General features: G+C 32.2%; 2 protein-coding genes across 7 annotated transcripts in view; one reads left to right on the top strand and one right to left on the bottom strand.

Moving 5' to 3' along the window:
* LOC139500721 (POC1 centriolar protein homolog B-like) overlaps positions 1-632 on the bottom strand; it is a 126,620-nt gene extending 125,988 nt beyond the window's left edge. Inside the window, exon 1 of the mRNA XM_071289558.1 lies at positions 369-632. Coding sequence (XP_071145659.1) covers positions 369-485 — 117 coding nt within the window. The 5' untranslated portion in view covers positions 486-632. The remainder of the gene's footprint in view (positions 1-368) is intronic.
* LOC139500720 (pleckstrin homology domain-containing family M member 1-like) lies at positions 531-25,081 on the top strand. Of its 6 annotated transcripts, XR_011658337.1 has the most exons (18): positions 547-725; positions 4,940-5,060; positions 6,305-6,383; positions 7,544-7,594; positions 7,924-8,019; positions 9,305-9,384; positions 11,570-11,640; positions 13,507-13,635; positions 14,047-15,336; positions 16,085-16,230; positions 17,225-17,281; positions 18,993-19,095; positions 20,010-20,132; positions 21,311-21,423; positions 22,284-22,415; positions 23,039-23,209; positions 23,906-24,176; positions 24,220-25,081. XR_011658337.1 is itself a non-coding variant. In XM_071289554.1 (17 exons), the coding sequence occupies exons 1-17, from the start codon at positions 692-694 to the stop codon at positions 24,053-24,055; spliced, it is 2,946 nt and encodes a 981-aa protein (XP_071145655.1). In that variant the 5' UTR covers positions 531-691; the 3' UTR covers positions 24,056-25,081. The 6 variants fall into 6 exon arrangements, 3 of the variants coding, with proteins under 3 accessions (XP_071145655.1, XP_071145656.1, XP_071145658.1); XM_071289554.1 differs by having other exon boundaries at positions 531-725; positions 23,906-25,081; XR_011658338.1 differs by lacking the exon at positions 17,225-17,281.
* The last annotated feature ends 1,826 nt before the right edge of the window (positions 25,082-26,907 follow it).

Raw genomic sequence — 26,907 nt, 5'->3', positions numbered from 1 at the left:
AAATACATTAACAAGTGATCAATCTTTCATTCTATTCCGTGTTTCTTTTTCTTTTAAATGGTAGATTAAATGCAGAGACAAACACAACGTTAGGTGCGTCATTACTGGTTCCTCGGGGATATACATAGAATTGGCTCATGACTTGTTACATGAATCTTTATTTCATTTATGTGTTGTTTTAAAATTATAATTGACTGTATTTGGATCACGCCTCTATTGTGCTCTTTCCAATAAAATATTGAATTGAATTGAATTGAATAATGTTATGCCAAGTAAAATAATAAGTTTAATTCTAAAATTTACTGGTCTAAAATTATGTTTGTATATTTATATGGTCAATGTCAGTTGAAAAACAAAAAAATGCCCACTTTGTTGAGTTCTTCATCTGTCAAATCTCTATCTAGACTTTCAAGATTCTCAATCTGTCGAATTTTCTTCCTAATTTTACGAAGTTCCAACGCGGCACCTGTCCTAGCAGAAGCCATTTTCCAACCGGAAGCTAAGGAGAATCCAACATTCGAATTTTTCTAGCTTGGTCGACTTTAAGGAGTGAAGAGTCAAGAGGGACGAAATAACCGGAAATAAATAAACCAGCTGTAGGAACACCCATCACGAGAGGAACGCAGAATAACAAAGCACTTATATATGATCTTTTATGTTTATCAGTCTTTACATGTTATGTTAGAAACTAATGAGTCTTTCAGGGAAAATTTTCAAGAAGCGTGGTAATTTGAGGAACACTTAAAAACACTGTTAAATCTCAAACAAAATGTAGCATAATTTCAGAGTCGAAGAAATGATGTGAAAATCCATGGATGGTACCAGCGGGATTCGAACCCTCAATCTCGGGATCCAAAGGCAGCGCTCTAACCAATTGAGCCAAAGAAGATCTTCCCTAACTCAGCGAGTTAGACTACCTTTATATCCCCAGGTCTACAACACTCTTCCCCTTTTTCTTTTTTCAGGCTGCGTACCATCCATCCGAGCAACTCACAGGTCCACTACCTGTACAACCCCGAGACATCTACTCGGAAATCCTCTGGCCAGTTCCACCTAGATATGTCATGGTCATCCTATGACCGCTGGTCAACCACCATGACCCCATATCTAACTGCCAGGCACCTATATAACACTTGTTTGTACAAGTAGTAATTATTGCTCACAGCGCCAATGATGTGAAAATCCATGGATGGTACCAGCGGGATTCGAACCCTCAAAGAAACACCTGTCATAATTTCTATTATTATTAAATTTATGGTACTACAGTCTATATTATCATATTAGTATAAAAGCCAGTATGTAACACTTATTTGTAATTTTTCATTCAGTTGAAAATACAAAATCAGGGCCGTAACTACATGAATGTACCTATGAGGCAGGGGAGGCATTGCTGCCCTGAATTTTCTACTCCAAATTTTTTTCTTGAAGTAATCAAATGAAATATTGACAATATGTACACGAAGAACTTGAATTTATGTTATAAACAACACAAGTTTACAGTTTTAACAGTGTTCTCACCAGTGTTCCACTACAAAAAGCTGGGGCACTTAACGCACAATTCCAGTCTGTATTTACACCAGCATCTAATATTTCTCATACAGAATTTGTCAAACAGTGTAACATGCCACAGAATACTTCTTTTCCACCCATATCAAAATTAATAATAAAAACAGAAGGTATACAAAAACTCTTACATAACTTAAATCCAAACAAAGCAGCAGGACCAGATGAAATTAAACCAAGATTTTTAAAAGAACTTTCACATGAAATTGCACCCATACTCACTATTATCTTTGAGAAGTCAATCAAAACAGGCGTTGTTCCAGATGACTGGAAAACTGCCCATGTCTCTCCTGTATACAAAAAAGGCCAAAAATATAACCCTGAAAACTACCGTCCTATATCACTCACATGTATTTGTTGCAAACTTTTAGAACACATCGTAGTAAAACACATCATGAAACATGCAGATAATCACAACATTTTATATCCCCTACAGCATGGATTTCGCAGAAATCGATCCTGCGAAACACAACTATTAGAATTTATAGACGATGTCTCACTAAACATGGAAAATGGTAAACAAACAGATATTTTGGTCATGGATTTTTCTAAAGCATTCGATAAAGTTTCACATTCTTTTTTAACTAATAAGCTTCATCATTACGGGATACAGGGGGAATTAAATTACTGGATACAAAATTTTCTTAGCAATCGCAAACAGGCAGTAGTTCTAGAGGGGGAAAAATCTGAGTATGTTGCAGTTGAGTCAGGGGTTCCACAGGGGTCAGTTCTTGGACCAAGTCTTTTCTTGTTCTATATTAATGACATTCCATCTGGTCTAACATCTACAGTACGTTTATTTGCAGACGACACAATAGTTTATTTGGCAATAAAATCAAACTCCGATGCATTAACACTACAAAAAGATCTTGACAAACTGGCATCGTGGGAAACTACCTGGAAAATGGCATTCCACCCAGATAAGTGTAATGTAATTTCAGTCACCAGAAATAAAAAACCAATCACATTTAACTACACATTACACAATCATTCTTTAGAACATGTAACAACAGCAAAATATCTGGGGGTCACCATCAGTTCAAACCTTAAATGGGATGTGCATATTAACAACATATGCAAGAAAGCTAATAGCACACTAGGCTTTCTAAAGAGGAACCTGAACATAAGTTCAACATCCATTAAAGAGCAAGCATATAAGTCCCTAGTAAGACCATCACTAGAGTATGCTTGCTCTGTTTGGGATCCATACTTACAACAAGACATAGATAGCATTGAAAAAGTTCAAAGGAGGGCTGCGCGTTTTGTTACTAACAAATACAGAAACACCTCAAGCGTTGGTAACATGTTACAACATCTTGAATGGCGCAGTCTCTCTGACAGAAGAAAAGACTCCAGATTGGTAATGCTCTACAAAATTGAACACGAAAAGGTTGCAATCCCTAAACAAAATAAATTAATTCCACAAAAAAGACAAACAAGACATACAAATTCGAACAGCTTCCAAATTCCATCCTGCAAAACACAGTACAGAAAAGAGTCATATTTTCCAAGAACTATCACCGACTGGAACAAACTACCGGACAACATTGTAAATTGCACTTCAGTCGACTCTTTCAAATCTTCAATTTCAAAGCATCAATATTAACTTAATTACAACATCTTACTTTATTATACAAAACATTTTAAATTTTTAATTTTTCCTATTTTTTAAAAATTGTACATTTTTCCAATCTATGTCTTGTTGTAAGTTTCCTCCTGTGACATAATCTTCAATTTGTTGAAGGCGGTCACTATATGGTAGAATAGAATAGAATAGCCCATGGCCAGTAGTCAACACTCCGGTGTTGACATCAATATCAATAATGTGGTCATTTTTCTAAATTTCCTGTTTACAAAACTTTGAATTTTTCGATACACTAAGGATTTTCTTATCCCAGGCATAGATTACCTTAGCCGTATTTGGCACAACTTTTTTGGAATTTTGGATCCTCAATGCTCTTCAACTTTTTACTTGTTTGGCTTTATAAATATTTTGATATGAGCGTCACTGATGAGTCTTATGTAGACGAAACGCGCGTCTGGCGTACTAAATTATAATCCTGGTACCTTTGATAACTTTTTTATCATAATACGTGATATCTGTCATTTTCCGGATTTTTTTTTATCGAAATTGGACCGTTTCAGTATTTTTTAATTTTTTTTTTCGTGTGGCTACGATAACACATCTATGATTAAAACCTTGCTTTCGACAAAATTGAATAAAACTTAAAACCATTCACATTTATTTAGGGGCTCAATTAAGCAGAGAAAGTTCCCTTATATATAATGTATTGTGAATCTTTTATGATATCGGAAATTCATTGCCGATTGTTAGCTGTTGGGTCATTTTTTAACGTCTTCCGAACGTAAGAGAATATTATGGTCAATGCCTTAGTAGTTTTAAAAACACTCCTAATTGTTGTAGCAGTGACTTTCTATACTAAGTATATACTAGTAGAAAGTCCCTGGTTGTAGTTATATACATGTCTGTTCTGAGCTTTCAACAATATTGAAATTCAAGGTCCTCAATAAAAAAAATATCTTGCGTTCTATGAACTTACTTTACATGTATTTTTAAGTTACCAGCTTGATTCCTAACAAAAATGTATTTAAAAACAGATAATAATTGGTTACATAAAAATTTCTTCAAGGATCCAGCAATACTGTTTCTTTTAAGAAGTAAGGAAATCGAAGGAAAACGGGTGATTTTTAGCCATATTGAGAAAAAAAATCCGCGGTCACAATGTATTTAATGTTGACAATAATAGGTTAAAGTATGGTCTCCAAGACGAAGCCTTGGTTAACCCCGAACAACAATCTCAGCTTGTTTTTGCATAAAAAATGCTTCCAGGTTCAAGCAATACTGATGTTTCTTAAAGTAAGGAAATCGAAGGAAAATGGGTCATTTTTAGCCTTTTTACTGAGAACAAGGATATAACAATCCTTGCTGAGAGAAAAAAAAATCTTTTAGGGGCGGCCCCAAACCGTCATCAGTAGTTACAGCTCTGCATCAGTGCATGAGCAGTACCCCTATCCTACACTCATTGATCAGAAGAAATCTCCAAATAAGCAGTGACTTTCAAAGACCAAGCATACCAAACACATAATAAACCATAACTTTAATACTGTGGTACTGCTTAGGCTCCTTAAACAACTGAGAACATGTATTAAAAAAAAGGTACAAAGACGTTAAGCAAGATGTGTTGGGTCATACTTTCTGGTGGCCTAAAATTGGCGTATTCATGTATAAAATATTGTTTGAAATGTGTTTTTTTAAATTTATTTACATGTTTTATATTCGCCTTATAAAGCTATTTATTTACAATAAAAGTGATTTATGATGGATATAACAGATAATATTTTTCATATTTTTCAGGACCAACAAGAGATGAAATCATACGAGAAACTAAGATAAAAAGAAAGATATCATCAGAGTTATCTTCGGCAATTAAATCTCTACAACAAGAGCATTGTAGTACAGGGGAGGCAATCCTTAGGTAAGTGAACCGTTTTGTGAAAATATCAGTTATACCAATTTTCTAAACATCTTCATATATTGAACTTATTTTTAGTATGTGTCATAATAATGTGAGTCTTATATCTGGTACCACTGCATTGATTTGTGCCTGAAATAACTGGGTTTGTATTTTGAACATGTTGAAAATTTCATGATAATAATTATCATACAGTTACAAAAGAGGGACTAAAGATACCAAAGGGACAGTCAAACTCATAAATCTAAAACAAACTGACAACGCCATGGCTAAAAATGAAAAAGACAAACAGAAAAACAATAGTACACATGACACAACATAGAAAACTAAAGAATAAACAACACGAACCCCACCAAAAACTAGGGGTGATCTCAGGTGCTCCGGAAGGGTAAGCAGATCCTGCTCCACATGTGGCACCCGTCGTGTTACTTATGTGATTACAAATCCGGTTAATAGTCTAATTCGGTAGGTCACATTCATGAAAGGGAAGGGGATTGTAGTTACGATGTAAGGAACATATCCGATTTCATTTGTGAAACGGTTATTCCATAACGGTCAACCAACTCGTGATGGCGTCCGTAAAATTTACGAAGGTATGATTTCAACTTCACCATTTGGAACTCTTGGTTTAATAGCTTCCTTGTGAGCAGTAACCCTCTATCAAGAAAATCATGATAGGAAATGCAAGCACGGGAATATCGTATCAATTGGGAGATACATACCCCGTATGCAGGTGCTGCTGGAATGTTGCTACTTAGAAATGGAAAGTTCACAATTGGAAAGCTGAAATCATCTCTTTTGTCGTAAAGTTTGATTTTTTAACCGACCCTCATTGTCAATTTCTAGATGTAAGTCAAGAGATATGAAGCCGACTTAACTGTATCTGTAGTATCCTTTATCTCCAATTCGATGGGATAGATGCGTTCCACATAGTCACCAAATTTTGAATTGTTTAGTGAAAGAACGTCATCTATATAGCGGAAAGTAGAGTTAAAGGATATTGCTAACTTCTTATCTTTCTTCCTAAGAAGTTCCTGCATGAAGTCAGCCTCATAATAATAAAGAAACAAAGTGTATACAGACTTTCAGTCTCAAATATCAACTCGTAAAAATGTCTTCATGTTTTTTTTCTAAGATAGGCCATTCATGCCATTTATGTCAATCAGTGACTTCTACTTTACATACATTGCAATACTTTAGACATGTATTTGTCAGTATAGTTGCATTAAAATCCTTTTCCCTTACAGTTCTGACACAGCCAACCATGTGTGTAATATATTGGAAGCTGTATTCTTGCATGGATTAAAGAATTCAGTGGTAAAAAAGGTCAGTATCAGAAATCTAATTATTTCCTATGCAATCTTATCTTTATAGACTATCTTTCCATTGCTAATTACTAAATTCACAAAATCCCACTTCCACAAAACAAAATGAACAAATGAGTGACATTGGAGAGTAATTATAAATTGTTATAATTTTCATATCAGTGCAAGCTTGAAGAATGAAAATTGTTTATCCAGTTACTTTACATTCTTGTTGGGATTTACAAGTACCCAGCCACTTCCACTTTGTGATTTTGTTAGATGTATTTCTATTTGTATTCATCTGATGCATTAATCCTTTTTCAACTGATTTTTATAGTTTGTTCTTATGTTGTACTGTAACACCACTGTCCCAGGTTAGGGGAGGAGGATCCGCCTAACATGTTTAATCCCACCACATTCTGTATTTATGTGCCTGTGCTACATGTAAGTCAGGAGCCCTGTAATTCAGTGCTTATCACTTGTATATATGTGTTACATATTTGTTTTTCGTTCATTTATTGTACATAAATTAGGCTGTTAGTTTTCTATTTGAATTGTTTTACATTTGTCATTTTGGGGCCTTTTATAGCTGACTAAACTGTATGGGCTTTGCTCATTGTTGAAGGCTGTACAGTGACGGCTATAGTTGTTAATTTCTGTGTTATTTGGTCTCTTGTGGATAGTTGTCTCATTTGCAATCCTACCACATCTTCTTTTTATTATACATGTAACTTTACTCTTACAAATCGTGGACTTTGCCATTTCTACAAAACTGGTGACATATAAAAGAAATAACATGAAGAAGATAAGAAATGATATTTTGCATTAAGAAGATGTGGTATACTGGGTAAGTGCCAATGAGACAACCCTCCATCTAAGTCACAATGTATAAAAAGTAAACAATTATAGGTCAAAGTGCGGCTATCAACCCAGAGTCTTTCTTCATACCAAACAGCCAGCTATAAAGGGCACTAAAATGACTAGCTATATACAGTGTAAAACAATCCAAACAGGAAAACCAACAATCTAATTTATGTTTAAAAAAAATGGAGAAACACCTAAGAATTGCATGAACAAACCACAACCACTGAACAACAGGCTTCTGACTCTTAAGTTTGTATATTCTGTAGCCTATTTTTGACATTGCATATTTATAAACAATATCTTGTTCATTTTTTTCAGCTTGGTAAATATGTTGGTCTACAAAATGGAGAAAATGCAGACCAAAGCATTGTAAGTGAATATACATCCATGATATTTATGTATTGATTAAATTGTTTGAAATAGTAAAAAAAAAAACGAAAGACCAGCAATTCAATTAATACTTGACAGTCAGAACTAAGTATCTAATTTCTCAAAACTTTTTGTCACAATCAATCAGATAATTGAAATAATAATGACCATTAGGAACAACATACTTTCATATCATTTGAATCATCATATTTGCTACTAAAAATTTACAAAAAAAGATGCAGAAGGCAGCACATCTTATCCTTGTAATATTTTCAGCATTTTCAGTTTTGAAAAATGTAAAAAACAAATCTGTCTCTTTATTTTTGTAGAATTTTTGGAGTTTTGCTACAAAGTTCACACATAAAGATACTACAGCCCAGCTAACAAGACTTGGACAGATTACTACAGAAATAGGACTATGTAGGGTAAGGACTAAGGATGTACTTTTCTTTTTGAAATGTTGTTAACATGAGGTTTAATTTGGTTTTCTTTTTGAAATGTTGTTAACATGAGGTTTAATTTGGTTATCTACAATAAAAAAATTAAAACACCACTTTATAAATTTCATGCATCCAAAGCACTTTTCTGGATTTACCTTTATCAGGAATGCTCATGGTGACAATTTAAAAGCCAAGGATGTATAAGAATTCTAACAGTTGTAGAGCTATATGACCAATTAAGACCTAAATATAATAGCCTAATCCGTCTTAGGTTTTTACAATGTTACCCAATTTTTTCACTATACATAAGAATAAGATGTGGGAAGATTGCCTATGAGACAAATATCCACCAGATACCAAATCAGTAGATCGTTTACAACTACAAGTCACTTTATTGTCCTCTACTGACTAAAATATAAAAAAGAAGATGTGATATGACTGCCAGTGAGACAACTCTCCACTAAAGACCAAATGACACAGAAATTAACAACTTTACGTCAGTGTAGCCTTCAACAATGAGCAAAGCCCAAACCCTATAGTCAGCTATAAGAGTTCATTACAAGGTTATGTTGACAATTATTGGTCAATTGAATATAAACTTTGATATACTATTTCATTCATATGAACGAGTGAATGTAAGATATTATATATATACAGAATGTAATTTGTAATCTTATATTAGTTGTGTTTAATAGTTTTAGATGTATTTGAAATTGCAAGATATAATGTGAAAGTATGATTATTTGTTGGGTACCAGTTATTGTGGATTAAGTGCTTCCCTGCAAGCAAGCAATTAGTACTTAACAATATATAGGTATATATAAGAAGATGCGGTAAGATTGCATATGAGATAACTCTCCACAAGAGACCAAATGACACAGAAATTAACTATATGTCCCTTACATACTTAGTTTTCATGTAGTCTGATTTTTTTTCTTCATCAAAACAATATATTCAAAAAGCCTTCAAACAGATCTAGATGCAACAATGTTTTCACAAATCTAAAAAAATTGGTACCTACAAAGAAAAGTATGGTAATTCCAAAGTATGTCTGAAATTATTCAGGGCACAACAATAGTTTAATCTTATCAATTATATGTTACTGAATTAACAAATGTAAATGTTTAAACAGAAAAAGAAGCCAAACCACTTCGAGCTGGAGCTTACAAAATTAGATGAACAAAAATTACATGCTGAGTGCGATTTGGACACACCAATTATGTTGGCATCAACATATTTTTGCATTCATAATACATTGATTTATTGACAGGCATGGATACGAGTGGCATTAAATGATGGTATAATAACCAGTTATGTAGATGCCTTGATGGCGGACAAAAAAACTTTAATGTAAGTTTAATTCAGCTATGTAGATGCATTGATAGCTAACAACAAAACTTTAATGTAAGTTTAATTCAGCTATGTAGATGCATTGATAGCTAACAACAAAACTTTAATGTAAGTTTTATTCAAGGTAGAAATAAATAAACAGAATATTATACTACTGGCTTTTATGATATTCAAGCTAAAATTGTGAAACAATGTAAATCAGTGTTTGTATTAGTAATTTGGGGACAAAGGCATCTCAGCATGTTTATATCTTCAAAAGTTAAGGACCTTTTTTTTCAAAACTATATGTACCCAATATATTTCATTAATTTTTACTGAGTAAATATAATTTCTGCCATTTAGTTTTGCATTTTTGAACTAAAAAAATACATTGATATTAGAAAATTTTCAAGAAAGAGAACTCTGGTTTCCATTTTGTTAATAATAACTCCATATGTTTTCAACTTGTATATAAGGCTTTGGTTTTCAATTAGCTTGGTGCCCAGACTCAGGACTATAGATTTAGAAACTTTAAAGATTATGATTTATACTACTCTATCGTGTATGAACAGTCTTCCAAAAGTTAAATTTTTCAAGTCCTCTTTTAGATACAGTAATATATGAGATGTTCCCAGGTTTAGAACATCTACTTATGGTAAACAATCATTTTACTATGCTGCAGCTACACTGTTAAACAATTTCCTGGATCATTTCAGGACCGAAAACATGTTTTCTCAATTTGAAAACTTGATGAAGTCTTGAAATAGTTGGATATGTGGCTGTTCTGCATATATTTGAATTACATGTGTTTGATGTTAGCACTGCATTTTAGTTAATTTATTATTTTCATAGGTATACTGCTTTCCTAATATGTTTATTTTTTCTAAATTTGAAGATAATATGAATTGCTTTGCTATCTAGTGCTTTTTTTTTTAAAATCATCAATTTTGATCACCACTGTTCTATTGTTAGGTGACCCAGAGAAGTCCTTGCTATTTGAGCTACTGCTTACTTATGTCATCCAGTTCTATTTATAAAAAAAATTGCAATAGTTTGAAATAAATCTTTTATTTTGGTTGTTGCATGACTTTATTGAGTTGTATGATTTTATGTGCACAATCCTTTTTTTTTAAATACCTATATGGTAAAAATTTCTGCACAGCTAATTTTCTATGTTTGATACTATGCTGAATCAAAATAATATGTCTTCGTCTATGTCTCATTTATAGTATTATTTATGTTTTGTTGAGTAAATTAAAATCAAAAAGAAATATGTATAAATACATTTATAATGATTAAATTAAATTACAATTAAATCTGAGAAAAAAAATAAACAATTATTTTCTGCAGGTTGCCGGGTTTGTTGTCTCTTTGAAACATTCAATTCCCCATTTCTTTTTTAAATTTTAAGTTTGTTTTGTTTAAAGTTGTTGATCATGTTGATTATCAATTTATTTTACTTTTTGTTTGTTACATCTTTAATGTATGTTTAATATAATTTCTGGAAACTAATGCATACTCTCTGTTTTTTATTAAAAAAAGAATTTATTTACTTTAAGCTTCTTAAAACAATACTGAGGTTGTGAGTTCAAACCCCACGGGTGCACTTGACTACAATCTTAATTGACTAGGATTGTCAGTTTGCCTATCAAAGGGTGGTGGTTTTCTCTGGGCACTCTGGCTTCCTACACCAATATAAACTGGCCGCCACGAAATAGCCTAAATGTGGTGCTTAAAAGTGGCGTTAACACATCAAAAATCAATCAATCAATCTTAAAACAATATCATTTTATAAAAAGTGTATCTTATTTAATGCCTGGTACCAATTATTCATTTCCAATTTAATGTCTTTTTAAGAAAAATTTAATATATAGGCACCTATATCTAAATAAATGTTTGATATTATTTCTAGTTATACTGTTGAAAGGCCTTTCCTCTGTTTTGATTTAACGCCTATGATGAGTCTTTGGTAAATTAAACACACATCTGATAATATTAACTAATAGCCTGGTAGTATCTTTGATGATATTAATCAAGTACATACACAATCATAATGCAAAATTAATTTTCGAAGGTTTCCTGTGCTAAATTCTATTCATGTATAAAAGCAGCATTGAAAAATATGATTGGACTTGTTAATAATGTGCAACTGGTATGCATATATAAAGAAATGTAATCTCATAAAATATCTTATTATATTTTTCAGGTATTTTTATCATGGACTAGCTTATTTAAATGATTTTGATCAGCAAGAAATTTTTAAATCTCTTTTAAAAGGTAAGAAAAATCGAAAGCAGGAGCAGTATTTTACAAATTCACATAAGAATTGAAACAAAAGAGCAGTATATATTTTAAATGTTCACATAAGATTTAGACAATATTTATCTTCTAAATAAAATATATGTTACTTGCTCTTGAGAGCAAAAAGAAATGTATATATAACAGGCTATTATTTGAACTTGGAATTATTTTTAATTATGGAATTTGCTTGATTTCTTGTTATTGATGTTTTTAATAAATTCCATGTTTATTCTGTACTGAAATGTTCTGTGCTGCGCACAACAGTTTCTATTACAAAGAAAATAGTATATTTTCAATAGAATGTACTGTGCCGCGCACAACACTATCTAACCAAAATACATTATATGGAAAGTGTTATTAACCGCTCAAAAGATTATAATACCAAATAAACATGGAATTTATCAAAAAATTTAAACACAAGAAATTATGCAAATTCCATAATTAAAAATAATTCCAAGTTCAAATAAGGCCAATTAAAATTAATTGCTAGATTTTCATCCCCGCCCGCCCCTCTGAAATCGTCCCGCCCCGATTTTTTTTATTTAACAAAAATACGATTTGCGGATTTTATCATGTCCGTTACTGGGAACCATCGATAATTTCGTTTCATTCAACACTTCCTGTTTCAAATTTCGTTTTTGTATTTCTCCGAGTAATCTAAAAACGATATGATTGAGTCGACATATTCTGCTGCTCTATAATGACAACATCTACCGAGAATAGAGATTGGTAACGAGAAGGGCATGAAATATTCGAGTAACGAGTAAAACGCCTTGTCATTTAACGCAAATTGCGGTAGTCACAAGTGAATCGAAAACCGTGTTTTTTCTTTATTTATACAATGACTATGTGTCAGGAAATTTGGACTGTAAATGATATCCAAAGTGCAAGAATCGTAGAATAAATTGGTACAAAAAAACATGACTGGATTAAAGAAATTTGACACAAGCACGAATTTGTTTGATTTATGACCGTATATTGAGAGAAAAAAGTTGACAAACACGCATTTTAATTCCCTTATATTTACCCATGGCTGTTGTTTTTGTTGACAAACAACAAACACCCTCTGTAACTGTCCCAATACCCTCAATTTAGTCATTAAAAAACTACTTTTTGGTTAAGTTCATGTTTTACATCACATAATTACTCTCCACACTGAGTTTACATTTTATTTTGTATTCATAATACTTGTGTTGCATACAATTGTACCAATACATTTTAATGACTTTATGCGGACTACAAACCATTGCTTAGAAAGCAAAATAAATTTGGTGTAGGTCTAGTCCAACTGAAAAGAGCATTTCTCTTCCCTTTGATGTATACTATAAATAGGTTTCTAAAGCGGCAATTACATGTATAACAGTGGTTGCCAATCAGGGATTTTTATTTAAGAGTTTAAAAAATAGTGTCAGATTCCTTATACAACATGTATATACATTATACAAGATTGTTTTCCACTAGCATATACCCCGTGGTATGAAGAACTTGTGACAAGGGTTTCATATGAAATAAAATTTTAAAAATAAAATCCTCCCACCCGCCCCATGTTTTTCAAAAATTTGGATGAAAATCTACTAATTAATTTTAGTTGGCCTAATAGCCTGTTATATAGTATAGTACATGTATATGTTAATGTCAGAGACAGAAACCAAGAAAAAAACATTCAACAGTTTTCTTAAGGTAAACACTAAGTATATTTCTTTACAATATCTCAAGTCCTAAATTACTTTGAGTATAAAAAAAGTTAATGTTTAATTAAATATAATCAAATGGTATTTTTCTTAGTCCTTATCATATGAAAAAGATAAATAACTGCTATAAATTTATGTTTTTATTTTATAGGTTTAATGACAATAGAATTTAAGTTATCTTACAACTCCAGAGTTTTAAATTCCTGGACTAACACGCCATTGATAGTAGCTGGAATCTTAGAAGTCGATGATACACCATTACCTGTTGTACAGTCATCTGGTAAGTACTGGAACCAGTGTGTTACTGTTACACTCAACTGACATAGGAGTAACAATGTGCTACCTTGTACAGTAATCTAGTAATTATTGGAACCAGTGTGTTACTGTTATCCTAAACTGACAAAAGTAGAAACAATGTGCTACCTTGTGCAGTCATCTTGTAAGTACTGGAACCAGTGTGTCACTGTTACCCCAAACTTATGAAAGGAGTAACAATAGAATAGACTACATTTTACAGTCCTCTGATAAGTACTGGTAACAGTGTGTTACTGTTACCCTGAACTGATGAAAGTCAAGCACAATATAAATGTGGTACATGAAGGGCTTAATAGATTACCTTCTATAAATATAAATGCAAAATGAATTTATTATGACCATGCCATCAGTAAAATACATACCATTACTGTTTTAGGGAAGCATCTAGAAGAGAAACCAGTTTTGAGGACCAAGAAATCAGAAGACACCAGTGTTAAAGTCATTCATTCACATCGAAAATCTGGACATGTACACGAACCCAAGACTCCACCTAATACACCATTCAATGCAGGAAATTTTGCCCAAGGTTTTACAAGACAAGATGTAGAAAATTTAAAACACTACACACAGAGTTCATCGCCTCCAGACACGGAATACTCGAGTTCAAGTCATATTTCTTGTCCTGATCCAGTAAAATACAACTTAAATCCAGCAGTTTACGTTGACCATGATAACAAGGAAGATGTTATGTTTACCCTAAATGAAGAAGAGGATCAAACTCAGGATTCATTTATAGCAGACGATATCGAATCTGTGATAAAACGCTCAAATGAATTAGAACATAGGAGACATAGTCCAGTAAATGTAAACAACATTGACTCTACGATAAAACATTCAGATGAATTAGAACATATGAAGATTAGCCCTGAAAATGTTGATGACTCAAAGACTTTTAATGGTTTTGACAATGACAAGGCTCCTGAAAGAGGTTCTCTGTCAACATCAAATTCTCCGGTTAATTTTAGTTTAGAAAACGGTGATGAAATACCTTATAGGGAAAGAGCAAATGCACAATCTGAAAGTTTTTTAAATATTGAACAAAATTATTTTAAAAGTAATGACAGTGATTTAGCAAACAATATCGACACAGTTGATGGGTTTGCGGTAGAACATAGCCGTGAAGATCAAAATGCTAGGATCTTAGCAGATATACTTGGTGACAAAAGTAATTTAAATCAAGAACCTCAATCTAGTCCTGACCAATCAGATTCGGGCATTGCAGACAGTCCATCTTCCATTTCAGCATCAGCAACAACCAGTCCTGTGTCTTCTGGTGTAAAAATTAGAGGCAAAAAACATAATTTAAAACCTGATTTTTGTGCATCAAAACATGAATCTGCTCCTGAAATGTCACCAGCTGTTGCAAATTCAATTGAAACTTCAAAAATGAAATTTTCAAAACACAGGTATTCCTTGCCAATTATAAAACCTCTTCGTAATAGCCCTCAGAGTTCTACCTCACCATTTAGAACAATAGAGGAAAGTCAAACTTCTACCAGACCTAGATCAGAGAGTGATAAAGCAGATGACGTAGGATTAACGTCGCCCTCTAGTGTTGGTAATAGTTTAGGGGCTGCAAGTGGATGGTCCTCATCGTTTCAGTTGGAAGCAGCAGACACCATAGAGCCTTTACCTGAGTCTAGAAACATTCCAAACAGACCAAAAGGTAGGCAGGAGGGTATCTATTTTACAATATCTATACTATCTTTGGTATAAAATAGCGGTCTGTAAAAGTTTACTCAATGACTAACAATTAGCTTTAGTATCAAACAATGTAGTGATATTAAATGAGACTCATACATGCAGCAAATGATTTAACTGAACTGAGACTAGTTACTTACTCCCAGTTAACAGGACAAGTTTGTATACAACGAAAGATTACCATAGGACCTTCAGCCATCAGCAAACACATACCATAAAGAAAACTAGAGAAAAGCCTCAATGTAACAAAATATCAAACAATTTAAAAGTGTACACTCTTGCTCATTTGTTAATTTAGATTATGTTCAATCAGCTTGCTGTCTTTTGATTTTGCAATTGTGACCGCAAAAAAGGGCTTGTTACATCACATTAAAAGAACATATCTTTTGCAGATTATAATAGCCTCATATCTTAAAAAAACAACAATAGAGAAATATAGAGTCTACCACTGTATCCCCTGAAATAATTTATTTGACCACTGTCGACTTCAGATATTTAAAATGCTACACAAGCCTGATCTAAATTTTTAAAGTTTTAATTGTCTGTAGTGCATATATATCTTATCAAACATGTCATGCATGCTGCAATGGTAGAATCTATCTATTATAAAGTACTTTCCAGACATAGCTTTACATTTCAATATAGAATGAATAACTTCACTAAACAAATTGTATTGATTGCTTTATAGTACTCATAAAACTTGTCATTGATAGCTGAAAGTTTTGGATCTCTGCTGAAAAATTACACACCTTCGAGTTCTGTTACCTCCCCTTCTTTGGAAGATGTCCTACAAGATTTACCGGAGTCATCAGACATGTCGCCACCTCCTCAGCACATCAACAGGATATATGAGTTGGAGGTAAGACAATTGCAATATACAAAATGTAGTTCTTTTTGAGTTAATTTGACTTTTATATGCCCCAGCCGCAATGCTAAGAGGCCATTAAAAGGTTTTCCCTGTCTTACTGTCTATACATCTCTAAATCTCCAAAATTGGTTCATGTTCTCCAACTTTAGTTTGCCTCAACCAAATATTTTAAAACTTATAAACCATGCCCATAACCACCAAAAACAAATCAAGTTTAAATATGAGTTGTGTTTCTCTCACTGTTCTGGAGTTATGTCCCTTTATAAATGAAACATTTGCTGAAATTTTCCCTATATTCACATGATCTGTACATGTTCTTTAATTATTTTCCTGTTTGTGTTTATATGGAAATGATGCCTACCTTCAAATAGGTAGTGTTAATAAAAACAGTAAACCATTAAAAACTTAAGTGTTGATATATATACAGATAGACTGAAGATTTGAGTTCAGTGAGCAATCCTTGCAGTTTGTTTTCACAATTAAAAATGGATTATCAAGTTTATTTTGATAAAAAATATTGAAAAGTTTAATGAATATTTGAACCTGCTTTGTACTATATACACAAACAAACTGTCGGATTTTATACCTTATAATTACTGAAGAATGATAATTAACATCAAAAGTCTTCTGGAAAATTTGCTGAATTTTGTATGATGCGTATTGCATATTCTAAAACCTGTATTATAATAAACTTTTAGTAGTTGAATTTTTATTCCAGTGTTCAATATTAGTCTAAACCAGCTTATTAAAGCAAGCTATTTATAAACCTGTCTTTTGCGAGAAGAAAAATAATAGTTATATTGATTGTCAAAACAAAAATGGGCAAAAATAATTTGTTTACTGAAATTGTCTAGAAAAAGCTTAATGCAAAATTGAGTTTACAGTATATGTTTGGGTTTTCTTAACATCATAAAGGATGAAATGTATATGAGTTCTCTATAAATTTTGCTTTGTACAAATTTAATTATTTTTATTGACACTTTAGGATGATACAGTATTAATAGAAGGCTATTATGAGATAGCGCCATCTATGTCAGATGTAGTGAGTGACGGCATGCCTTAATCTACTGCTTTCTGTTTACTGTGTTATTAGAGCATATTAAGCTTTATCTTCTTATCTTTTCGTAGATTGATATATATCTATATTTTAACCTTCTGAACTTAAATAAAAGATGTATAATGTATTCATCATATATGACTGACTAACTATTTTGTAAATTATTTTTTGGAAGGGTTTACTGTGGATTTATAGTTCAGTACTAATTTAAAACGTTTAACAGAGTGCACATCTCTATTGGCTTGTATGCTTATAGCTTTTTTGTCCTAAGCACAAAATCATCCAATATATATGAAGTTACAATTTTTCTCCATAAACGAAACTAAATGAATCCACAGTATAAGGAATTGCATGGGCTCAACCATGTTAAAATTACCTACACTAGGCTACAGTACTTAGGAAGATGACTTTATACTTCAAGATTTATACCCCTATTTAGTAAAATATAAGTTGTTCAGTTTTTATTATATTATTACTTTGTTGTCACTACTCAGCTGGCCCGTAGCCAGGAATTTCCAAGGGGGGGTTATTTGGACTCACAAACTTGACTTTAACAGTCACAATTCGAACAGAACGTTGACTTTAACAGTGCTTATTTGTTTTCAAGGGGGGTTCGTCCGAACCCTTCGAACCCCACCTGGCTACGGGTATATTACTAAAGAGAAAGTGAAACCTTGAAACCTTTACCATGGGGAATAATTTTCAGTAAAATGTTGAATACTTATATCAAGGTTTTAATGTAGAGATATTTACTGGTTTCATATTTTTTTAGTGAATTCCCTAATTTATATAATATAAACATAGTGTGAACAGTAGTATAGATATAAACATATAATCCCCAAAGAGGAGATAACTCAAACATTTATTTAAAAATATTCTACCAGACTACAGTCAAATTAGCACTACATTATATAATGTTGGCTAACTTGAAATAAAGTGCTCTATAGTTTTGCAGAATTTAATATGTACTGTTCAAATTTTAAGCTGTCCTTTTAGCTGTAAAGGGCTCAAATGAAAGACTTTTATATACTTTTTTTGTCGACACTCTTTTCTTTCCAAGACTTCAGTTCTCACAAAAGTAATGTTTGAAAAAAGTCAAATAACAAATATACGGAACTTCTAGGAAAATACAAATCTGAAGGTCCCTAATCACATGGCAAAATCAAAAGCTCAATCACTTCAAACAATATCAAATGATTTATAGCTTTTTTTGTGTCAGCTTTAGCTTGGTGTTTTGACTTTTACTAACAGTAGAATTAACATACTAATGTAGGTTGCCTTCACTTTTCTGAAGCTTCATAAGTCTTTACTTATTTGTAGTCTGTGGATATTTACATTTTAGTGTAGCTTTTATATGATGTTTTAACTTATGCAAAGTAATTTCAGCAATGAATGCAAAAAAGTACCATAAAAAAGGCTAGATTTTAACAAATATTTATTTATTTGAAATTTTTTTGGTAAATGTTTAAGTAATATTTTGAGTAGCACTTATTCAGTCAAATCGATATGATTAAACACCTTGTAAAATAATTACTTGAAAAATTATTAAGATTAGAATTAGTGAGCCTAATATTTTGATTATAAAATTAGAGTTAATAGCTATCTAATGTAGTATAGAATCTTTTTTATTCAAAGATTATGTGTTTTATTTCACTCATTATTTTTTGTGAATAAATTTTTCAATATTCTCAAATAGATTGCCCAATCAAAATTGGAGATAATAGGAGAGATCGCCAATGAGAAGGGACTTGATGCTCAGAACTATCAGTGTAAAGGTTGTACCAGACCTGTAGGATTGAGTAAGCATTACATTTAGTGTTTATTTCTCTTGGTTTTACTTATCAAGCTGATTGTATTCCATTTCCTGATCATGAAACTTTTGACAGAATCTTGAATCACATGGCATGGCATACATGCACAGCAAGCTATGAATTTTTTTTGGCCTTCCTAATTGTTAGCTCAAATCTCTAGATTTCGCAACAGTTAGAAATGGTCTGAAATTATAGAAATATTAAATGCAATTTGTTGGTTTTTGGGATAATCCTTGAAGTAGTACCATACACAAATTAGATTTTATTATGACCTTTGCAAATGGTAGATAGTAGGAAATAGACAAAGCATATTGATTGAGAGATCAATAATGAATAGTTCAAAGGTCCATGCACAGTGACAATTAATAAGACGCCTATACCTTAAATGAAATTCTTTAAAAATAGCTTTATATTTTCAAATTATGAGAGTTCTAATTATTTTGTGTTTCACAGTGACTACAGAAAAAAGTATCAGTGGTTGTACACACTGCACATTTAATACACCCCTTATTGTCTTTTATCTTTTCTTCAATCATGTCTTAATATTTACCTATACTGTAAATTCAGATATTTTTGGGAGGTTTTTATTATTGTGAAAAATGCAACAGAGTTGTAAACGCAATAATTTAAACTCGCATTTTGAAATATTTCAATTGAAGTAAACAGTATTTTTCTCAAAATTGTAAAAATAAAAATCGCATAATAAGTCTAAAATGACAAAATCGCAATAATAAATGCACACAATGATTTCTGAATTTACAGTAGTCACTGCTATCTACAACACAGCTGTATGATACAAAAGTCTGTAATAATAGTTAAAATCCTGTTGTTCCTCTTCAAAATACAAAAATACATTCAATACAACTTCAAGACAATTAATGAAAAATATTTTATTTTTTCAGTATATGGTAAACCGAGAGTTTGTACATTTGATGCTGGGTACTATTGTTTTGAATGTCACGAGAATGATGAGTATTACATTCCAGCCATGCTAATTCACAACTGGGACTTCAGAAAACATCCAGGTAACTAGTCTCTCTTACATTCCAGCCATGCTGATTCACAACTGGGACTTCAGAAAACATCCAGGTAACTAGTCCCTCTTACATTCCTGCCATGCTAATTTACAACTGGGACTTAGAAAACATCCAGGTAACTAGTCCCTCTTACATCCAAGCCATGCTAATTCACAACTGGGACTTCAGAAAACACCCAGGTAACTAGTCCCTCTTACATACAAACCATACTGATTCACAACTGGGACTTCAGAAAACATCCAGGTAACTAGTCCCTCTTACATTCCAGCCATGCTAATTCACAACTGGGACTTCAGAAAACACCCAGGTAACTAGTCCCTCTTACATACAAACCATACTGATTCACAACTGGGACTTCAGAAAACATCCAGGTAACTAGTCCCTCTTACATTCCAGCCATGCTAATTCACAACTGGGACTTCAGAAAACACCCAGGTAACTAGTCCCTCTTACATACAAACCATACTGATTCACAACTGGGACTTCAGAAAACATCCAGGTAACTAGTCCCTCTTACATTCCAGCCATGCTAATTCACAACTGGGACTTCAGAAAACACCCAGGTAACTAGTCCCTCTTACATCCAAGCCATGCTGATTCACAACTGGGACTTCAGAAAACACCCAGGTAACTAGTCCCTCTTACATCCAAGCCATGCTGATTCACAACTTGGACTTCAGAAAACATCCAGGTAATTAGTCCCTCTTGTATTCCAGCCATGCTGATTCATAACTTGGACTTCAGAAAACATCCAGGTAACTAGTCCCTCTTGTATTCCAGCCATGCTGATTCATAACTGGGACTTCCGAAAGCACCCAGGTAACTAGCCCCTCTTATATATTAATATTGGCAGTCCACAACTATATAAAGCTCTTCTTATATTCGACCCATGTTGACAGTGCTGTTCTATAAAAGGAACTTAGGACCCAGAGTAGGCTATGAATAAGTGACTGGAACAGTGGAAGTGGGCGGAAATTAAAATTTGCATAAAATTATTTTTTTAACTGCACTGCATGGTTAACGAGGATTTCCAATATCAGGCAAAAATTCAAAAACAACATGAGCAAACATTCTATAGGTGGGGTAAGGTATTAACTACGCTTCAGTTGTTAATTAATAGGATTGAAAATTCTTGCTTCGTAAAAATAACTTATTTTTATTTTCAGTTGCTAAATGTAATTACAAGTTTCTGCAGGATGCAGAGGATCAAACTAAAATAGACATTTCTAAAGTCAATCCTAAACTTTATGAACATGTCAAGGAAATGGAAGATCTCAGGGTGAGTTCATATTTAATGCAAGGGTTTAAAAAAATGTTCTTTGATTTTTATTATTTTGCTGGACTTTAAACATTCATATCATTTTGTTATAAGGACTGTCAAATTGTCAAGAAGATGAAGAAACATGTGGCACGGCACTACTTTTTCAACCTTAACAACCAAAAATTGTATATCTAGTTGCATAAAAATGTAAAAGAAGATTTGTGGCATGCAACAGTACTAGTGTTAGAAATAGAAATGATTCCAATGACCTTAAAAATGTGCTTATTGCTCAAGAATCACTAATTCTTTTTTGAATTAGAGAAACAAACTATGATTTTCTAGTTGATTAAAAATTTGAAATAGATACAGATTAAAGCAGGGATTTCTTCTACCAAATAACAGTTAATCAGTGTGCATGTATTTTGAAATTTGTAAAAATTGTTTTAATATGACTAATGTTAATTAGTTTTAACTGTGTAAGTTGGTTATCAGTTTTTTATCTTGTACTTGTTTAAAAGGGAGTGGCACTTGCTTGCATGTGTTTGGGTTGATGCATTATGGTACATATTTGACTTGTTTAATTAGTGGTGTTTACTATAAAATTAGAATGTGCTTGGATGAAAGAAGATTTGAAGTATATGAGACTGCAACTTTAACCACATCAAAAGACAGTTGATCAACACAAGGTCACAAACGATAGACAGGTGTCTTTACATTATGGTAAACTGTTTATCGCCAACCTCAGGTCTTTTAAAGCCTTGAATAAATTTAACAGAATGTAATTAAGCATATCAATATTCATGTTTGAAATAATCAAACTCCTTTTGTAACCATTTTCAGTTATTTCATTATGAGTAACTTGTTTTATTTTTTTGTAGGTTCTAAGAACCCAGTTATATTATTTAAAAACATATTTGTTTACATGTAAACAATCTATAGCGGATGAATTCAGACAGACGTTATGGCCTAGAGAGTATATGTATGAGAATATTCATTTGTATTCACTCAGCGTAAGTACATTTCTTCTGTAAAAACAATAAATCACTGGATTGTTAAAATGATGAAGTTATCAAAGATTCAATCATAACACCAAACCTTAAAAACTCAAAACAATAAAAACAAAATTGGCTTTTTCTTTTTAAATAAAAGTTTAGCAGTCATAATTAATGAGGATTAAACATTGTGTTTTTTCTTAATTGACTATTAAAGACTAAGCAACAAGAACCCCACTAAAAACTCTGTCTGATCTAAGGTGCTCAAGAAGGGTAAGCAGATCTGGCTCCACATGTGGCATCCGTCATGTTGCTCATGTTATTACAAACCCAGTAAATAGTCTTATTCGGTAGGTCACATTCATGGAAAGGTAACAGGATTGTAGTTCCAACATTTGGAACATATCTATAATCATATATTCCATAACGGTCAACAAACTGTGATGGTGTCTGTAAAATTTACACATGGATGATTTCAACTTCCCCATTTGGAACTCTTGGTTTAATAGCTTCCCTATGAGCAGCAGTCCTCTAATAAGGAAATTATGATAGGAAATACAAGCCCCGGAATATCTTATTAGTAATTCTTCATTTCTTCATTTTGTTCCAGCTCTTACCCATGTATATTTATTTATTTACAGGATTTTCTCCAAGTGCCTTCAGGAACTTTGCTTACTAGTCTTAGGAAAGTTATAAAGTTTGCCATTAAGCATGTGTATGATTGTCGTCTGTGTAGTCAGAAAGGTTATATATGTGAATTGTGTAATCAGACAAAAGTTATCTACCCTTTTGAAGTGGAATCTACTATCAGGGTAAGATATGATAATATATTGGATTATTAATTATTAAGGTGGCACCAAACCCCTTGACTATAATTAATATTGCTTGTTAAATATTCATAATATTTTTTCATCTTTAACTCTCATTTAAGGTTTCAACTTATGTTGTTTTCAAAATTGAGATATTGCAAAATAAGAAATGCGTATTTTGCAATCCATGACATCACAATAAATGTAGTGGAATAATAGGCACTTTTTAAAGATTTTATGAAAGATACATACATTTTGAGCACATTTCAGATGGTTTTGGCACTCCTAAATATAAAGCACATGGAACTACCAACTCAAAAGTTTATCACAAAGTATGAATAACATTAATGCAAACAATTATTGTGGTACTTGCAATAATAATTGTATTATATTTAAATGTTGGCCTACATCAGACTGAATTTTACTTTTGCAAATGGTTTTAAAGTGTCTTCAGTAAGCTCAGCTGTATCTAGGTAAACTAAGTTTTGACCATTAAAATCTATGTTTCAACATGGGTCAAGTTTAAAATACAAAACAGTTATATGCGGAATAAGCCTTTTATTCATGATACTGCAACATGTTCACAGGGAGATCATGATCATACATTGAGTAATATTTAATTGCCCATTTCCGAACCAGGATACAATAAACATAGGATGATCAGCATTTATTATAGTGAGATTTATTTTTATATTTCAGTGTAAACAATGTAAATCAGTCTTCCATAAAACCTGTAAAATTGAAGGTAAACAGTGTCCCAAGTGCCTCAGGAAACAACAGAGACGGTCCCAGATAGGCAGTGAACCAGAAACACCTGACAGCCAAGATTATGCTTATGTTCCTCAGTAAAAGCTGGCAATGAAAATGGAAATTTGGAAAATGGCGTCTGATTTTTAAACCTTTGAGAATTTCATTTCTGTCAGACATAAAATACAAGCTTGTTGTACACAGATAAGACAATATTTAGTTTGTGATATAAGTTATAATGGTTTTCAAGCCAATACCTTTGTCAGTTGTGTGTAACTTGTTGAAAATAGAAGGTGTCAGATATTTTACTTCAAGGTAAATTTTAAATTTCCATGACAACCTATCCTTTCCCTCTGTGTTGCAGGTCAAATAGTCTGCTATTGCCTGGTACAAGCTAGTTTCTTTTAATGTTTTTTGGCAAAATTGTACTTAGAATTTTATTTGCGCAATAGATAATTTGTTTTTATTTATACCCTGTGCTTTCAAAAAGAGAATGTATGACAATATGAGGAAACATAATTGATTATATAAAAATGGTATTGTGGTGCTTGATGCTTTGGCAACTTTTAAATAAACGTCATGTTTAGATTTTACACCCTCATTGATAGAGATATCTATTTTATATCAAACAACATTGCCATGTCTTTGCTTTCTTTAGGTTATAGTATAAACATTCTTATTTTTAATAATTCAAGCATGTTTTTCAAGGGATGGTTTCATCTGCTTTCTGTGTCCATTCTAAACATTTTACAGGAAAACGTTTGCTGAATTAAATTAGATTATGTATTTAACAGTAGCTAATTAAAATTTTATATTGCCACCTTTTTAATACTACAATTGATGATTTATATAACAGTTTTTATAAGAACTAGTTAATGGTTTGATGTTGCCCTTTTGAAAAAAAATTTCAATGTTAGATTTTAAATTGGCTACATTATTTATATCTATATTTAGTTTTAGAGTTGGTGAATTCATTTTATACCACTTCATAACTATGAGATACAGGGTTTTATCATTGAAGTTTGTTTATATAATTGCTTTTCTTGTAAATAAAATGTATTTTTTACCCTTATTTATATGAGAAGACTTTGTGATGAACCATAATAAAACATTTTATTACCTAAAAAAGAGTATTTTACTGTTTTATTAATATTTCTATATTATTTGCTATTTTTCTGCCATTTTTTGTTCCATTGTCTATTGCACTGGAAATTATCGTTCTATTGCACCTGTGTGCAGTCTATTGCACTGACCTGTTATGAGCTCTTATTCTAAAATCTGATTAGTTGAAAGGTATTCGTGTTGTCCAATCGAATTGGGTCTTTTAGAACTGAATCAGTATGTATTAGGTAATAAAACAGTTATTGAATGTGTAACAGTGCAATAGATCAAAATATATTTCACTCGATATGAAGATCAGCTCATTGTTCTATTGCCCGAAGCCAACAGCTGATCTTCATACCTCGGGAAATATATTTTGATCTATTGCATAGTTACATATTAAATAAATGTATATTATGTCTTGAATTAGTTAAAAAGTTGCCATACCCAAAACAGAAATTAAACACAATAATAACATCAGATAACAATGACAGCAGTGGAGAAATATTTGTGATTAGTTCAGTTCAATAGGAACTAGTTACTACTCATGGTAGGTCATTGATATTTGGTGTGTACCTAGCTAAGCATTGGCACATTACATTTCAATGGATATTCTTAATTGGCCTAAACTATACAAGTTTATGATTAGGTCAGTTTAAGTGGACTCACTAGTGGTAAGTCAATGGTACTTGGTTGCAGCTGTATGTTTTAGATTTGGTGCCTCTCATTTACCTGGAATTAATTTTGGCTATGCACCTTTATTCATGTTTTTCTACTTTGAAACTTTTTCATAGTTTGTTATTAGCTCACCTTGAGAGGAACAACTTGTAGTATGTCTTGTTTTGCATTTGTATATATTGCACATCTTATATTCATCAAGATTAAATGTTTCCCCTAATTCATTGTTCTTAGAATATAAATTTTTTGCATGGTCAGCATCTTAAGGTTTGTGTAAAGCAGTGTTCTCCCCAGATATTTCATTTAGCATCAGGGGAAATTGAAATTACATCTCGTTTCCAAAAATTAGAGCATCACATCCATAATATAATTTATAAGAAAACCAATTCAGATAGCAACACATTTAAGATTATAGCATCACATTACCATGATGTTAAAAGGTCATGGTGGAGAACGCTGTAACAGTCAGTTTGAATAGAACTGTTTATGATAAGTCAAAGGTATTTGGTATGCAGTTGTATTGACTAAATGTTTTGCACAGAATTGCATAGAAATATTATAGATACAAATTCTTTTGAGTGATATTTTATAAGAGATTACTTTGTAAAGAACCACATGGATTACAATAACAAGTACACAAAAGATGATATGATAAAAAAGCTTGATTTATCTAATCTTCAACATTGAGTTTGTGCGGATTGATATTTCAGTTGATATCCCAATGGGTACTAATTGTATACTCCGTCTGGCCGATTTACCTATTTTGTGTACTTGTACAAGGCAGAAGTCACACAGCCTGCTTAAAGAAAAAAAGGCATTTTTGATTTAAATTTCATACATAAGATCATATCACACAGTAACCCACATTTCAGCCGTGCTTGCATTTCTTTTACTCCAGTACGGTACCTACCAAAATAAGAAGGTCTATTTCATATCTTGACATTTTCCTCAATATTGACACAGATAAAATATCTAACAAATGTGATGATGTTAATTTTAAAAAGTTTTTGCTTTTACTGTCATCGTGTAAGGCCATTTTGTTTATCGTGATAATAAACAGAGGAGACAGGTTTTTCGTTTACAGTTCTTTCAATAGCGTGTAAAAGTATGTATTTGCTTGACTTTTGTATGAAAAATGAAAATACATTAAATGCAATATTATATTGAAAGTTAAA

Source organism: Mytilus edulis, chromosome 13 (genome assembly GCF_963676685.1).
Source record: "Mytilus edulis chromosome 13, xbMytEdul2.2, whole genome shotgun sequence".
Lineage (NCBI taxonomy): Eukaryota > Metazoa > Mollusca > Bivalvia > Mytilida > Mytilidae > Mytilus > Mytilus edulis.
The sequence above is the reverse complement of the archived record's forward strand: the minus strand, read 5'-3'. Positions and strand labels throughout refer to the sequence as shown.

Excerpts from the sequence above, each read along its gene's own strand:
- LOC139500720 (XM_071289554.1), top strand. The coding sequence starts at position 692 with ATGAGTCTTTCAGGGAAAATTTTCAAGAAGCGTG. Across the intron at positions 11,641-13,506 it reads TTTTAAATCTCTTTTAAAAG|GTTTAATGACAATAGAATTT; the intron begins GTAAGAAAAATC and ends TTTATTTTATAG. Across the intron at positions 16,231-17,224 it reads ACAGGATATATGAGTTGGAG|GATGATACAGTATTAATAGA; the intron begins GTAAGACAATTG and ends TTGACACTTTAG.